The following is a 16,907-nucleotide window of genomic DNA, read 5'->3' as shown; positions in this document are numbered from 1 at the left end:
AGATGAATAAAACCAGCTCCTACAAACTTGCTCCATTTTCCAAGTTTTCCAATCTTCAAATCTAACCTAGTTGGACTTGAAGGTCTTTTCCAACCTGAGCAATTCCATGATTCTGTGATTCTATGCTGGAGGGAACAGAAAAAGACTCAACTTCAATCTAATCTTTACTAAGCATCCCTGAATGACCTTGCTCTAAAAATATACCTGTGTTATGACACTTGAGTTTCACTGTAAATTAGGCCAGTTATGTTGAACCACGAGAGAAAATTGTTCTGGTGGCCTATTTAGTGTACAGTAAAAAACTACTCCTTCTTCCTAAGATTATGAGGAATGCAACAACAACACACTGGTGGGTGGACTAAGAAAAAAAAAAAAATGGTGTAAAAAAAAAAAAAAAAAAAAAAAAAAAAGAAAAGCAATGTGATATTTTCACATTAAAAGAAATTAAAAAATTTGAAAAGTTTGGTCACCCTGAGTCAAGAAGAATGACCAAACTCCTCACCTTTTCAGAGAGTAATTTATACTGTTTCATTAATGGTTGCACTTTTGCAGATTCAGAATACGTTTCACCATATGTCCATCCATTGGCAAACTGAAAACAGTAATAAAGAGGGAAAGAGCGTGAAAAATCCTATATTTACTTTGTATAAAGGAGTGGAAGAATGCTTCTGCCAGTCCGTTTGCTTAAAATGTTCTTTCTACAGTTTTCTCAGTGAATCTTTATATTATCTACATGCAATGAAAAGAACTATACTAAAAAAAAAAAAACACCTTTTCTGAAAATTAGTAATTGCTTGAAGAAAACATTTCAAGATATTTTGTCTTTATTGACTTCCTCTAGATAACTCCACAGAGCAGAATAGTGTGTTACAGTTGAGGAATATTTTTAATACTTGGCACCAGAAACTATATGAAATCGTATAAATCCTAAAAGTGTCTGCAGTTTTAAAAATTTTATGTTTTTACAAATGAAAAAACAGTCAGCAAAACTCTCAAATATTTAACCAAATATATTAGCTTAATAATCAGCAATAAAAATAATGAAATACTCAAAGACTATCCTGAAATATTTCTGCGGACTTACAGAAGTCTTAACCTCCCAAAAATTTACTTCAAAAAAATTCTTGTTTATTTCTTACCTACATAACAACTTGGAATATTATGAAAAACAATAATGCTCAGATTCAAATCTTTTTCAGATTAAGAGGATATAAATTAAAATCTAAAAATAGGATTAAAGGAAGAGAGATTTTACCTTTTCCATCGACCACTTATCATGAGAGTGTTCCGCATATTTGTTAATGAAATATTCTAGTTTTTCAGGGATTGTAATGCTGAAAGTTAAGGGAAAAAATAGCTAATAAATGACACATGTTAAACTTCAAATGTGTTTCAATGAGAAGTGTTTTTTAAAATGTTGAAATGATGCAACAATTTAAAGCATTTTATTGTGATGTTTTCCTCACACACAGTTTCTCCAAGACACAGTTATATCAAAGATGAAATCTGACCTATTTAATAACTGCGGAATAAAAACTACATCTGTTACAGGATTTTAATTTCTTTGACCCACATGTGTGGGAAAAAATCAATAAGGATATCCAGCACTTAGTCTTTTTGTTACTTATTTCTACTACTAGCATTCTTTTTTTTTTTTTTTTTTTTTTGTGACTAAATATGTAAATATGACCCATAGCTTCAGAAATTCAGTAGTTTATTACACACATCCATAATAAACTGAGTTAGAACAGTCTTTTTTTGCAAAACATCATGAATTTATATATTTCTATAAATTTTATTACATACTTGAAGAACTTTGATTTATGAAAATTAAGGGTTTATTTTCCAACACCTCAGTGAACAGCTTAAAAATACTATTTTAAAAAAACCAACACATAAAGATAGAAATATGCAAAAAATATGCTAGCCCTTAAGTAAAATTTCTTAAGCAGTAAAAGAAAAGCAGCTGTCCTGGACCATCAAACAAGAGACAAACACAGAGAGAATCCTCTCCCAAAAATGGTTCAAATAACAGTATTTATCTGCATTCCAGATCAATTAGAAATAGCATAACCTTCCCTCCTTAAACAAAGAATTGTGGCAGCAACTGTGTTACAGGGCCATGTACTGCAAAGCAGAAGAGCACGGTTTTTCACTTATAGGGTGATAAAAAGCAGATATGTAAAACAAAACGATATTGTATCCAGGCAGAGTAACAGTTTGCAAGATCCCAAACACACATAGAGGACAGAAAGTTCTGACCCAGCATCATCAATAGTTTGGGTTTTTTTGGTTTATTTGAAAGTGTGCATTTTAGAAGAAACTACCAGTGGTATAATAATTTGCATAATTTCAGAAATGTAAGAAATGGAAAAGTACAAGAAGATCATTATTTATAGCTTTATATAAGTAGGGTTAGGATTGGTAAGCAAAGATTGCAGGACTGACACGTAAAAGAATAAAGGACTGGTTGGAAATGACACGCATGAAAGCAGTGCTTTCATTGTCTTGAATCATCACAAAACAGGGACTTAAGGAAATGAGGTGACCAATGATTTTAGTATTGTTAAGGAACATGTTCTGAAGTTTTGAGTATATTATGGCTGTCTACAATATTCCTCTGAAAGGATGCCAGAAGTCATATCTCTGATTAATTAACTGATAATATAATACCCTCACTAAATTTTGTTAAATTTTTATATCTATATTAAACACATCATAGATGAATTTCAGTGACAAATGTGATTCCTACACGCCAGTCCATACTATGGGTTCTGTTATCATATTTCCATGTGTACCCCTGTATCAATATACTGTGTATCAAAGGTAGGAATATACTGACTGCATTCTGCTCTCTGAATATTAGTATAGAAAGTCCACAAGGGCAATTAAGTAAATTGCCTACAGGTAGTACTTTTTGAGTTACAGTGAACAACCATATCACTGTAAGACTATTTTATACAAAGGAAGACATGTTCCCAGTTATGTTAAAAAAAATTAGGACAAAAAATCTCTTTCCAATACCTATTCTTTCTATGAACTTAAAAGGGCAGATTCTGACAGTCGAGAGAGAACAAAGATCTGCCTTTCTATTTATTTTCCCATTATTCAGAGTAAAAAAGAGATGATATGAACATATGATCATTATTGTTTTCTGTAGGTACATGGCTATTCACAGGCAATAGAATTAGTATCTTAGCACATGTTCATAATGGCAGGGATGATGATGTAGAGCTTCCTACTTTTCCAGTTCCTAAAAACATGCTCAGCTGTCAGCAGCAGATGTACAAAGGTAACTGGAGAGCTCTATCTTCAGGCTGAAAATGCATTAAAAATCTGTTAGGTTTACCAACAGATTAGTAATGTAAATGAAGATTTATTGTTATTTATTATTATTATTTTAAAAAGAAAATAAAAATAAAATTCAAGGTCTACATTTTAGCTAGACGATGAGAATTCAGAAGAGTCATGACTAATTTCACATCTTACCAACAATGGATTCCTTTCTTCATATGCTCATGGAAAAAAAGTAGTTGCAACAAAATATTTTCTTACTTTGAAGTATCAACAGGTTGGGGATTGAAGTTTCCATTTGAATCCATTGAAGATTGTTTTTCCATCATATTGACATAATTTGATTCCATATAATCTGGAGGTAATGCCCCTGCAACTGCACTCAAACAAGGCAAAGCCAGTTTGAACAGTTCTTGTTCATACTTCTGTAGACCACACAAAGGATATAAAATGAACAGTCAAAGGAAGCAATCATCACCATTGCTAAAACTGATCTATGTGAAACCAAGCAGCCACAGAATGACTTTTTTAGTGCAAAAGTGAATTTTTCTGAAAATAAAGGCAACTGACTGCCCAAAACATAATATGGAACTACAGCTGGTGGCATGTACAGCATGTACCTTAATATCCATTTTATACTGTGAAGACCAGAAAAGTACATAGCATTCAAGGTGAAGCTGCACCATTGCTAAATGAGTGGGAGAATCACCTCTTTCAACCAGCTAGCTATGCTTTGTTTAATGCATCCCAAAAATGCAGTTTGTCCTATTGACAGGGCACACTGCTGGCTCATACTGTGCATACTGTTGACCAGCACCTGCAGATCCTTCTCTGAAAAGTTTATTTGGAGGGACAGCAACCCTGGTTGAAGAAACTATAGTGTGTGAGGCAGAAAAGTGCAGCTTTCCGCTATCTTCAGATTCTTGAGTTTGCTTTCAGGGCTCTGAAGTGTTGACCTATATAGACATAGTTCAAGATTACTATGTTAGATGTAGATTTTTTTAAATTTATTTTTAATGAGCAGATAAATAGGTATACCTATCTGAATACGTAACAGGAAGATTTAAACTAGAAGACTAAAATTTTACTAATGTCTATATTTTCACCCTGCGTTATTAACCCTAAGGTGGATAACACTGGGTTAATAGAAGATAGGTAAAAGTTACAGATTACAGAAAAGAGGTTATTCGTTTTTTAGTAGTGGTAGATGGATAATAAAATGAATTACCTTTTGAGACAAAGCATCAAAAATACCCCAGAACAACTTTCTGGATAAATGAAGTTCTTCTTCTGAGGCAGCACCAAAGTTACCCCATCCACCTGGTAAACAATAATACTTCCAGCATCTTTCATAGTGATTTGTCAGCAACTAAAACAGAACATATTTTGAAAGCAAATAAAATATAACTTCTGATGTTCTCTAATTCTGGCACTCAACATCTACAGGCACTGCCATAAAAATTTTTAACTTTTACAAAGAAGCAACGATATTCACTTACTGTTTACATTGTTTGTGGAAACATGAAAAACAGTTTTTATTTTTAACATTAGTGGCACATGCAAAAAATATGCACTACAGTGCATTATGTTTCCCACCACCCCATGAACCCTGACAGAATTCACCCTCATCAGCATTCTGCTATCCCGAAAACTGCTGCAGGGTGGAAACAGAATTGTGATACAAGCTAGCTCCCAGTTACTCTTTACATGTCTGAAAGATATTCAACTGTGTGACTCATCTCTTGTGTGAGCTGTAAAAATCTGCTACCTGCCTACCCTCCTGCCTTTTCTTGAAATTGTCAGTGAGCTTTATTCTCAGTCATTCATTACATGTAGTTAACTGTTACAAAATTCCAGATTATTAAGACGTCAAATGGTGCAAGGACCTTCTAGCAGGTATTTGTCAAACCAGAACACCACAGATTTAACATTTAATGGATCTTTTATGTCCCTGAGTCACAAACAAGATGAGAAAAAATTAGTTGGACATCTGTCATGAAAGGTAATCCCAAATGATAACAAATGTTTGATATTAGTGAAGTATGAAACCTAGACTAACCTAAGATAGTCTGTGGATAAACAAAGCTTTTCCTAAGGCGCAGGGTGCTCTTTATGAACAAGTCAGCAATAATTTTAATTCAGTGTTAATTTTAACAGTTATTCAGAAAAAAAGAAAGAAAAAAAAATTAAAAAAACAGTTTCAACATCAATTTGCAAAGCATGATGGCAAAATATTATAAGTGACTGCTAAGCTCTCTTTTTTTTTCCTAGTGAAAACAAATGACAACATGGAAAAGTGCAGACATTTATAATATCAGTTTGTAGAAATAACGACTGGTATTAAACAAACAAACAAGCCCTTGTTTGTTTATTTAACAAAAGTACAAAAAGTGGAAAGTACAAAAATGAGGGCTTTCTGATAATCAAAAGTATACCCTCAATACTGTAAAATTTTGCTAAACTTGACATGAATCAGAAAGCAATACATATAACCAATTTGTATGAGGGATACTCTGAAAGTAATGCTTCCTATTTTATTATGTCAGTTCATGAAATAAGAGTTAGATGGTGGTGGTATTGCAGTAGAGGTTGAACATTCCCATATTCTGTTACGTTTTGTTGCTGTGCAAGAAATGACAGCAGAGGGGCAGTCTGACAAAATGGTGTCTGACATAGAATTGCCAAAGGAAAGGTGTGGAATTAAATTCCTCCATGTGGGTGGAAAAATTTGCACCAATTGACATTCATAAACTGGCATAGTAAAATCCTGCACAATTCTGAAGAGTATTATGGCAAACAAAACAGGTATGTAATACAATTAATCCTGATATGTGGCTTTTGAAACAAAAAGAAACATTGAATAAGAAACGATGTCATGTCTCACTCAAATTGTTGGTGGAAAAGCATTGAAAAGGGCTGCTGGAAAGTGCCAGTATGACAGGCAGTAAATTATGTATTTCTTAAAACCAGCAATTAAATCTGAAAAACCTGTAAAGAGTTTGCCATTTTGTAAAGGAAAAAAAAAAAACATTTTTCTTGTGCACAATTAATCAGAATGAAAATATAGGTTAAAACTGGAGAGAGCTGAAACAAAAGGGAAGATTAAAAACATATTGCTTAGATTTCCAAGCACAAACCCCAGAAAAAGAGTCTGTATTCCAAGAGAAACAAAAAACAATACAGATGTTCAAAGGAAAGGTACAAGCAAATTATCTTCGTGAACATACATATACTTCTACATCATTTTTTTTTTTCTTCACCCAAATGTCTCTATTCTATCTCCATATGGCCTTGGAAAAAAAAAAAAAAAAGATGGGGAGACAGATGTAAAGGACTTATAAACATTAGATGTATTAGATATGGACATCGTAACTCTACAAGGATGGATGCAAATCAAACTGATTTTCTTACAAGAGAAGAATACGACTGAAGATTAAAGTAGACATTTACCTTGAGAGGCATCTTTGCATGTTCATTTAATAGGGGAACATCAAATACTAATCTTCTCAGCAAGTGCTGCATCATAGAAGGTCTCAACTGCCTAAAAGCAGACAGACAATTTCAACAGGGTGTACCACCACAGTTGCTTATAAGTAAATAAATAATAAATAAATACATTAAAGCAATCTCTCAATTCTATTCTAAATTCTATTCTACATTAAAATTCTTCAGATTCATTAAGTAATGGGATTTTGCTTGGAGCACTGAACAATCATGTCCAAAAAGAAAGCAAAGAAGCATGTATCAATGAAAAACTTCTCAGAATGTCATAAATCAGATCCTTTAAAAAAGCACAGGAAAACATCTGACCTGTATAAAGAGAAGTAATAAATCAGGGAAAAAAAAAAAAAATCTGAATTCTCATACTATATACTATGGTCACTCTTCCACAAGCAGAGATTATAATGTGAATTTCTTACAACATACCTCAAAGGTACTGAAAAATATCTTTTTGATTAACAATGACATAAGAGCGCTAATTCTTCAGATGTATTAAATCAGACACGCAGTAGTGGGTGCCAACTGGAGGGATGGAGGAAATATATACAGTACGTATTTCAGAATGACAAAGACATTGAATCCTTCCAGAAAAATAGGGAACGCTCATTTCTTTTATTGGTTCTTAAGAAGGTCATGTATACAGAACAATCAATGTGAAATATAACAAATGTTTGTATGGTACTTTTGTAAAGCATTTAAAAGAGCTCTGGTGATTTGAAAGCCCAAACATCACTAACTGTCACTAGGGATTACATTTAACAGTACATTACACTGACCTTGTAAGTGTTACAATCACAAAAACCTGTGATTGTAACTAAAAGTTTCTGAAACTTGTAGATAGAAAATGAAATTCCTCCATCAAGTGTCAGCGATGAAATATGACTATACCAGTCATTGAGTAGGATTTAAAATGTAACACAACATACATAAATATCTTCATTGAACTGTATGATCTACTGAACATAAACCACATTGACAGCCTGTAAGGCTGAGGAAATTCAAATTGTACTTCACTGAATGCAAAATTCAACATTTCCAGAGCTTTGTTTTTTTGTAATACATCCTCCATGCCAAAACATTGCCAGCATATAATTTTTAAAAACTCAGTAAAGCAAAATAACCAGAGACATATAAGCAATTAATAAAGTAGCAAGCAGAACACAATCATTATTTTTAAAATGTCATAATCATGTTTCAGCAGAAATTCTTAATTTTGCTACTGATGGCACAGTTCTGTGTTCTCATATGTGACCTTATACAGAGATCACTTTATCAACTCACATTCCTCTACAGACAAGAATACGTTCTTACCCACAGATAGAAAGTAAACACTCCTCAATGGAATCTCGCTGAGCTTTGGTAAGAGAGCAGCCCTTCGAAAGTCTGTACACAGTATGTAGTAAGGAATCAATAAGGGAAGCATGGTGCTCTGTGCCAGCAAAAAGAGGAGCGCATCTGGTCAACAGAGGCAAGACTGCTGTGCAAAGGTATCGATTCAGAGCTAAAGCCATATCTGTAGCACTTAATGCAGCCTACAAAGTAAGCAAGAAAGTAATTAGTTCTGTTTTGTCAATGTTGTTACAAATTAAAGGTTTTTGTTGCAGTTGTTGTTGTTTTGTTGTCGCTTTGTTTGTTTTGCTTTTTAGCCATTAAAAGGGGAAATATTAAAGCACAAATACAGATTTGAAACCCACTAGATACTGAATGTCTAGTTTCTTTTTGTTTCTGTCATCTTCTCACAGATGGCACTTTTTTATGGTTGTATGAATGAAAGCGTGATCAAAATAATGAAATCGGAAACTGAAGATAGCTTTTTAAAAACAAAACAGTTTTCAAATTTACATTAAAGAATGTCATACAGTGGCTTACAAAAACATTCTGAGATCAGATAATACCAGCAAAGTTTACATTTACAAAACCCAGTAAAATCAAGCAGAAGTTCAAAGCAGGGAACAGATCCTGACTCATTTTATTCTTAAATAAGAATATAATTATTAAAACAAAAGTTTAAATAAAAGGTCAGACAGATAAATCAATTTTCATATCTTAGCCCTCATATAAGCTTTCTAAATTTGACCTTTCTGTACCAAGCCAACTAAGAAAAAATAGAGGGAAAAAGGGGTTGCGATAATGTAGAAAGCTATTTTTAGAAGAAGTTAAAAGAAAAAAAAAAAAAAAAAAGAACAAAAAAAAGTTGTTAAAAACAGAGTTTGTGTCCCTAATGAATCCCTGGAGCAAAATTCCTGGGAGGAGACTTTCAGTTACATTCTTTACTGGCACAGCTGATCTACAGTAAAAGGTCAGAAATTCTCCTGGGAAAAGGCATTGGTTCTCAATGGATATGTGTATGAAAGGGGACACTATATGAAAGCATTATTCTGAAGAATGATATGCAAATATTCTTGAAACTAATCAGCAACAGGCAGCCCAGCCAGCGGAAGGCAACGCACAAAAAAAAAAATTAAAAAAAATGGCGAAAAATGTTTTAGTGTTCACTGAGACAGAGGAACAAAATTTACAAAAGACTCAAAATCTTACCGTATCTAAAGAAGCAGCGGCACGGAGATCTGGCAGAAAGCCAACTTCAAGAAGATGCAGAAGAAAATCCTGATCCTCAATTCCATAGACCCTGTCAAGGAACAAAACCATGGCTGCCTTGTGATCTGGGCAAAACCCCGCAGACATGTCAGGTTCCACCACTGTACCATCTAAAAGGAAAAAATGAAACTTCAATGACAAGGAACATCTTTTGACAGCAAACTAGGCTGTTTATGCTACTTCTCCTTGGAAGTTTCAAGTCTCTGTAAATATGAAACTATCCTCCTTGTGGCTTTGTTTACACAATAGCAACATAATGTGGTTAACTGAAAAAGAACGCATAAAGCAAATTCTACTCTGACAGAACTCAAAGTCCTTCAGTACTTTTCTGCTCATACTTTGTGTATAAAGAGACTCCCAACTGTTGATATTCTAACAAGATGAAAAACACTCAAATCATGCTAACTAATCTCTAGACTACCTATGCATTTTGTAGGAAATTAGAAAGTAATGGAATAATTCCATCTCAAACATCCCAGGAATTAGACCTGGTAAGCACACCTGTGATGCATGACAATGAAACAACAAAGTCCTCTCTATCTGGAAACTTTCAAAATACCTGAAAAAAATTAATAGAAGTATTTTTAAATCTTTACATTTTCATTTTTGAAAATAAAACAAAATAATTTGGTATCCATGAGCTGTTCTCTATGCTATTTAGATAGCACTTTTAGATCTATATTATTACCAGTTGGAATACAGATAAATAATTGTATAATAGAGTCATTATCTTTTTTTTTATCATTTCTACTGTAACTTATCGGCATTCCTGTGCTGAAAGTTTTTAGACAATCCAGATTTTCTCTAAAGACACCCAAAAAAGCGTATGCATACATATATACATATCCATTTTATATTTATGTTCACTCTACACCCAAGTATTGCAAGGAATCTTATGTAAGCAGAATTACATGTATGCTAGATCTATAACTTCACCACAGTTGTTGAAGAACAACTCTGGTGTCTTAGTAAGACCTGGTAGAAACAATCAGTAGGGTTAGAACAACAAAGGATTATTTTAAAGTACTTTTTTTCTAAAGTATGCATTTGCAGATTTTATCAAACTTTCATAAAATCTCTTCAATAAATTCATGTTAGTGATGTAAGCATACACAGAATTATTAACTACGGCATGCAGAAACATTTTTGAAACACGTTTGAAACATGATTTTACTTCTAATATGAATTACACATTGCTTAATTTCTATAATATTATGAAATACTGAAGTAAATATGTATATCAGTATACAACCTAATCATAAAACGTAAGAATTGGGTGGGAGAAAAACAGTACAATAATCATCTAACCTTTAGCTATGGTTGGCATGTGGAATGGAATGCTAATTACGCCCACCAAATCTTCCAGTGGAATCAAAGACCTTAGAATTGACCGGATTCTTATGGCCTCCCCTTTACCAGCATGTATTAGCTAAGGAAAAGATAAATAAAATATTACACAGGTCTTCTTTTTATCTTGTATATGTGCTCATAATGCGGAAACTTTGCAAACCATAAATACACAAGAATGCTCTCAAACTCATTATGTTTAGAATTGTAAATTTCAGAGAATCTGTATTTAATTGCTGTGTTTTGGATGCAGATATACAAATACTAGAAAACTAAAGGATTTGTTACAATATTCGACCCATTTCCAGAATTGAATACTAGTAAAAAAAGGTGAACAAAGCATCAAAAATGTAGCACATCAGGAGAAAAAATAAAAAGCAAAAGCAGACTTTCAGATGTAAAAATACATATTTTTCTCCCCTTCTGGCTAAACAACAATGCTTTCGACTATCACAGTTGTTGGTTTGATGTTGTTTTTTTGTGTTTCTTATTTTGGTGCTTTTGTTTGTTCTTATGTGTATATTGTTCTTGTTCAAGGTACACACTACCTATACTGAGATACTATGTAGTCACAAAAGTGCTTTAGTGCCCAATTACACGTGTCTTCGTGGAAAAACCCAACAGCAGAAAACCAATCAACCAGTAAAACTGTCAGTACTTTCCAATACATGAAGAAACAAAACTTACATGCATTTCAGGGGCACAACGTCCTAAGAGATCAATCAAAGCAGCATAAAAGGTCATGATTGCATTCCCCATATGAATAGTATCATCTTCTTGTTCTTCTATTTCACTGTAATTAGTTAATTGATACAACAATTAAACAATGAAAAAAAAAAAAAGACAAGGTTTTTACATCAGCAATAAACTTCTTATAGCTGTTACAGCTTTTACATGGTGGCTTCCTCATATCCAATGCACTGCTAGTGGACATGCACAGAACGGAATCTGTAGCTAGAAGACTGTTGTGACACCTCCATTGTAATAATTTATCTGTCTCGTTGTCAATCAGAGGACCAATTCTTAACTGAGCAAAAAGAATTCTGAAGAGGATACAATATTTAGATAAAGCCATTCAAATGTAACTGTGGGAAAAGCAGCATTTGATAGAACATCATTCTCTACCCTCTGTGGAAGAATCTAGTTGATAATTTACATATTAAAATAAAGAACTCATTTCGTGACTAGGATTATAAAACTGATATACAAATATGATGACAAGGTAAGCAATTACACTGCACCTACAGGATTCTACTAGATCCATTAATTAGGGAAGGTCCATCTCTTGTTGGATCTTCTGATATTTGTATTGCTTCCTCCATGGCAGCAAGTAGACCATTGCCTCCTTCTCCTCTTAGAGCTGGACCAAAACATTCCGGTCGACGAATAAGCAGTCTGACTACAACATTAGCATTTTCCTCCACACTCTCTCCTATCACATGAAATATTAAAATTTAAGTTTCTATCTACAGTCAGAAAAAGTTACACAGAAATGCAGGATGTAAGGTTAAGCAGACACTTAAATACAAACCTGTTTAAATATCATGACAAAATTGTGTAAACACACAAATATATCCCTCTAATTATTATTAAAAGCTATGAAATCGAATAGGTGGTTTTATTCAAAATTATAAAACATGAGTGATTTGAAGTGAGAGTGTTAATGACAGGAGAGCTATAGCTGCCTAACACAAGCTGGACTGTTCAAATCTTAAACAGATGATGGGTCTTTGGCTCTACATTTAGCATAAATTTTATCTTAATCAGAGATAAGAGACTTTGGACTTTAGGAGATTTTGTTCCACTTCCAATGGAGATGCATCCATTCCAAGGACTAAGGATAGGTCTAACAATCAGGGAGTAGGCTCAAAGGAGCCTACCAGATCTGTGAAATGAGCATCTATGTCATTATATGCCTTGTATAATCTTACTCTAAGTGTACCATAAATTTATGTTAATAAGCTGGCTTGCAATATTATTTTAAATGAAATATTTAATGCAGCTATTTATTCAGACATTAGAGGAAGTTATAAAACTGAAAGGCTTTTATACTACCATTGCAAAATACAGCAAAACGAAGAAAATCCAAATATCTCTCTCCTTCAACTGGATTCCATCCAATGTCTGGATAGCCTTTAGAAATCAACAAAGGACAACTCTGCAATCCACATCCAGCCAAGTATCGAACCACCTATAAAGCAAGATAACGTTAAAAAAAAAAAAGATATTTCTTGTTAAAAAAAAAAAAAAAGAGAGAGAGAGAGAGAGAAAGAGAAAGAAGTAAAGTTTCAAAGCAAAGTCTCCACTTATATTGTCTTGAATTTGACTTCTACGTCCTGAACATCTTAACATCTTTATCAATGACAGAATCGAATGCACCCTTAGCAAGTTTGCTGATGACACCAAGCTGAGTGGTGCAGTTGATACAGTGGAAGGAAGGGATGCCATTTAGAGCGACCTTAATAGGCTTGAAAGTTGGGCCTGGGTGAACCTACAGGAGGAGAATCAACTCTTTAAAAGGGTAAATAATGGCAGGATAAGGGGAAATGGTTTTAAGTTGAGGGAGGGAAGATTTAGGTTAGATGCCAGGGGGAAGTTCTTTACAGAGGGAGTGGTGAGGTGTTGGAACAGGCTGCCCAGAGAGGTTGTAGATGCCCCATCCCTGGAAGTGTTCAAGGCCAGACTGGATGGGGCCCTGGGCAGCCTGGTCTAGTATTAAATGGGGAGGTTGGTGGCCCTGCATGTGGCGGGGGGGTGAGATTCATGATCCTTGAGGTCCCTTCCAACCCTGGCCATTCTGTGATTCTGTGAACATAACCAAATAATATTTTAGGCAAGACAGAAGTGCAACTTCTTTCTTAGCTCACTTTCTCAACATTCCCTTATTTCCAACATTACAAACTGCAAAGCCTTCACTTTTTCTCTTTGTACATCACTGCTTTGGTCTCCACATTTCTCTTCCAATCGCGAGCATTAAGTATTAGTCAGCTTGGTGACAGTCCTCTACTACATCTACCCATCTTTGAAAACTTATTATATTTAACTAACAGGTGCGCTCTTTTATTTTAAATTTGCTTTTCACTCTTTTTCTTGCTTGCTTTTTAAACATGAATCTGTTTTATATTCACTGTTATTCAGATTGACAGCCACAGTAGTAGTTTTCAGTTCTCTCTCTCCTTTCTGAATTTTAATGCACTATGTATTCTCAGTAAGCCCCTCCTGGCTGCTCTCAATCACCTTCTTGTCTTTCAGGTTTTCAGAAATTACTTCTAGCATGATTTGTTCCATAATCTTCCCAAAAGAGTCATCATCAAAAGAGAAAAACAAAGAAAGATTTTATCAGTGGTAGAGGGTGGACACCACTATTGCTCCTTAATCAATTCCTGTCAGTTTTACCTGTACATGTAATAACCATAAACTCATCCAGAGTTTCAAAACATTAGCAGAAAGAGCAAACAATCAGATTCTGATAATCTTTCTCCAAAGGTTATTTAATATTTCCATACAATATTCTCTTGGATATTGATTATACCATTCTACTTTTTTATGGGCCTGAGCAAAGGAATCTTTGCCTTTCCAGAAGGTATGAAAATATGCATGATAAAGTAGCTACCAACCTTCTCCAGATCAGGCTCCCTTAAAGCTAATGCAAGTTCATTGTTATCCATTACAGATGCTGCTGCAACATCTAAAGGAGTTGATCCTCGCATAGAAGGAGAGGCTGTTGAAATAACATTTCATTTCAGTAGTAATTTAATAGAAGCTAACAATTTAATAGTACAATAATGAAAACTCGTTAATAAAATATAACATTCTGTAATTAGTCAGCACATTATACGTGTATCAGTTAAACTACTCAATTTATAGTCATCTTGCACTCATTTGTAACATGACATTAATAGTAATTCAAAACACAACTTAGATGTTTATGCTAGAAAACCTGTCCCACACATTCCCATTCTCATCACAAAATGTGTTTAAAGATGTTATTCTTTACAATATTCTTAACTGAGATTACTTTATTTTGAGGAAAAGATAAAGAAAATTTTACGTCCAAAAGAATGACATTTTATTTAATATACTGAAATTGAACATATCTTTCAACTTCAAAATATTAGAACACGTTATTCATTTCTGTTAAAGCAGTAGTCAATATAGTATCATCAGTAAAAGCTAATAGTCTCTTACTAACACTCCAAATGCATTTCACTTGGGCATTTTCTCTCTAAAAGGAATTTTGGTTTATTTTTCTGTTCTGTATTTATATTTAAATAGGACTTTTTTATACACATTCTGCACTAAAACGACTAAAATAAAGGAAGAAAGCATCTTCTCTGTAACACAGCAGCCTAGCAAAGAAAAGCTAGCATTTTAGGAAAATTGTGAAGTTTAATTCTTGGCACCTATATACTCATAGTCAAAATGAGCTTTGTATTTGACCCACTGGCATAGAAAAATATTGAAAACTCAAAAGAATTAAACAGTACAGCAAGCCTCAGCAGTGACAAATGAGCCACAGTTAAAGACTGCCAACATTCATCCATGACCCTCTTTATCAAAATCAAGATTTTATTCTATTCCATAAACAATTCAACTAAACACCAATTCTTCCTTAACATCCAGGCATACACCATCAGGTGTATACAATATTACCTCAACTCACTGTTAATATTATGGTTTTGTCTGGAGTTAGCTATAAAGTTAATGAAGATATTTTTTCATTAGGTAAAGCAGAAGCTTTGAGACAAAAACAAACAAACAAACAAAACAAAGCACAGAGGAATAGAGAAAAAAATTGAGATGGTGAGCAGGGGGAGAAGAGAAAGAGAACAGTTTTTGTTTAGAACATCACAAGCCACACACATTACTTACCAAGGCCAACACTGCTATTTTCCAATAAATAGCTAAGATGATCAAACATAGCTTTTTGATTCTGCCTACTAATGCGGCAAAAATAACATAGGAAACGACAGCAGTTTGCCACCATTTTTGGGAAAGTGATTTCCTAAAAATCAAGTGAAAACAGACTAAAGCTCAACCTCTAAAACAAACATAAAAGTTGCAAGAGATTATTTACGTAACAGTCATTTAACATGCTAGTATTTATGCATAGTGTTCACTGCATACCAATGAAGTTATTTTTAGGTTTTACTGTGAACTCAACAGAGCTCTAAGCCAATTAATAGCTTGCTGAATAACACAAATCTGATTATCAACTTGAAAATAAGAGCTGCATTCACAAAAATTCTAGATTCAAACGTGAAATAATGTGAATGTTCAGATTTACAAAGTGATATTCATCCATTTTTAATTAATTTCAAAAAAGATCCTTCAAATCCCTTTAAAATTCATTAAACATAATAAGAGGTATTCACATTTTTTTTCTTAAAAGCACGTGAATTTAGTGCTAAATCCATCTTTTTCTAGAACAGAAGAATGGAATTTTCTAAAAACATGATGATCAATTATTGTGCTATTGAAAATTAGTAAAAGGTTGTGGTCTCAGTACCTCCAATGAGTGCTTGGAACCTTATAGGATAAGGCTTTGAACATCTATATTTTAAATTCTCTGTCTTCTAAGAGTAAACTGCTTTACCTTGGATTCTCCTCCACCAAGTACATTTACCATCACTTCCATGACAGTCTCATGCATGCCTAAAGCTCTCATGAGATTGGGATGTTGATAAAATACTTTATTATTCATGATGTCTCTACAGGAAAACAAAAGAAAAAAACAGATTATAATTTTTTTACTAGTTTGTTATTGTGTTATTTGTGAAGGTGACATACTGTGTAATTCTTCACCATCTGAAGTGATTCATCATCATCTAAAGTGAACAATTACTTTGGAACTTTTCCAGGTTCAGTCTCTCTCATCCTTTCCTCACCTTACCTCTGCCCCCCCCCCTTACCCACCATTACAAGATAATCCATTTCATTATGCATGTTAAAGGAGTATTTGACCTTTCTTTTTCCATATAAAGCTACTGCTGTAATCACCACTTGATTACACTTGAGCATGACGCTTCTATATTTCCATTCCTGATCTAAAATTACTTTCTGACAAAAGTATGATATAATATTAGCTTCAAGTTCATATTCAACTCCTATTTTCTGATAAAGCACTCTTCAGAATATTTGCAGCCTCAAAATGCTCGACATCTGCC

General features: G+C 33.7%; 1 protein-coding gene across 1 annotated transcript in view; it reads right to left on the bottom strand.

Moving 5' to 3' along the window:
- RYR2 (ryanodine receptor 2) overlaps positions 1 to 16,907 on the bottom strand; it is a 340,802-nt gene that overhangs the window by 97,846 nt on the left and 226,049 nt on the right. Inside the window, exons 43-56 of the mRNA XM_042817920.1 lie at positions 16,337 to 16,451; positions 15,613 to 15,745; positions 14,358 to 14,461; positions 12,796 to 12,931; positions 11,986 to 12,172; positions 11,428 to 11,533; positions 10,702 to 10,822; positions 9,334 to 9,503; positions 8,107 to 8,327; positions 6,745 to 6,835; positions 4,523 to 4,663; positions 3,556 to 3,719; positions 1,256 to 1,334; positions 503 to 592 (exon numbers count right to left, since the gene is read on the bottom strand). Of these exons, the coding sequence (XP_042673854.1) occupies positions 503 to 592; positions 1,256 to 1,334; positions 3,556 to 3,719; positions 4,523 to 4,663; positions 6,745 to 6,835; positions 8,107 to 8,327; positions 9,334 to 9,503; positions 10,702 to 10,822; positions 11,428 to 11,533; positions 11,986 to 12,172; positions 12,796 to 12,931; positions 14,358 to 14,461; positions 15,613 to 15,745; positions 16,337 to 16,451 (1,858 nt within the window). The remainder of the gene's footprint in view (positions 1 to 502; positions 593 to 1,255; positions 1,335 to 3,555; positions 3,720 to 4,522; positions 4,664 to 6,744; positions 6,836 to 8,106; positions 8,328 to 9,333; positions 9,504 to 10,701; positions 10,823 to 11,427; positions 11,534 to 11,985; positions 12,173 to 12,795; positions 12,932 to 14,357; positions 14,462 to 15,612; positions 15,746 to 16,336; positions 16,452 to 16,907) is intronic.

Source organism: Centrocercus urophasianus, unplaced genomic scaffold, assembly GCF_019232065.1.
Source record: "Centrocercus urophasianus isolate 14NV4802_14NV808 unplaced genomic scaffold, USGS_Curo_1.0 seq_10, whole genome shotgun sequence".
Classification (NCBI taxonomy): Eukaryota; Metazoa; Chordata; class Aves; order Galliformes; family Phasianidae; genus Centrocercus; species Centrocercus urophasianus.
The sequence above is the reverse complement of the archived record's forward strand: the minus strand, read 5'-3'. Positions and strand labels throughout refer to the sequence as shown.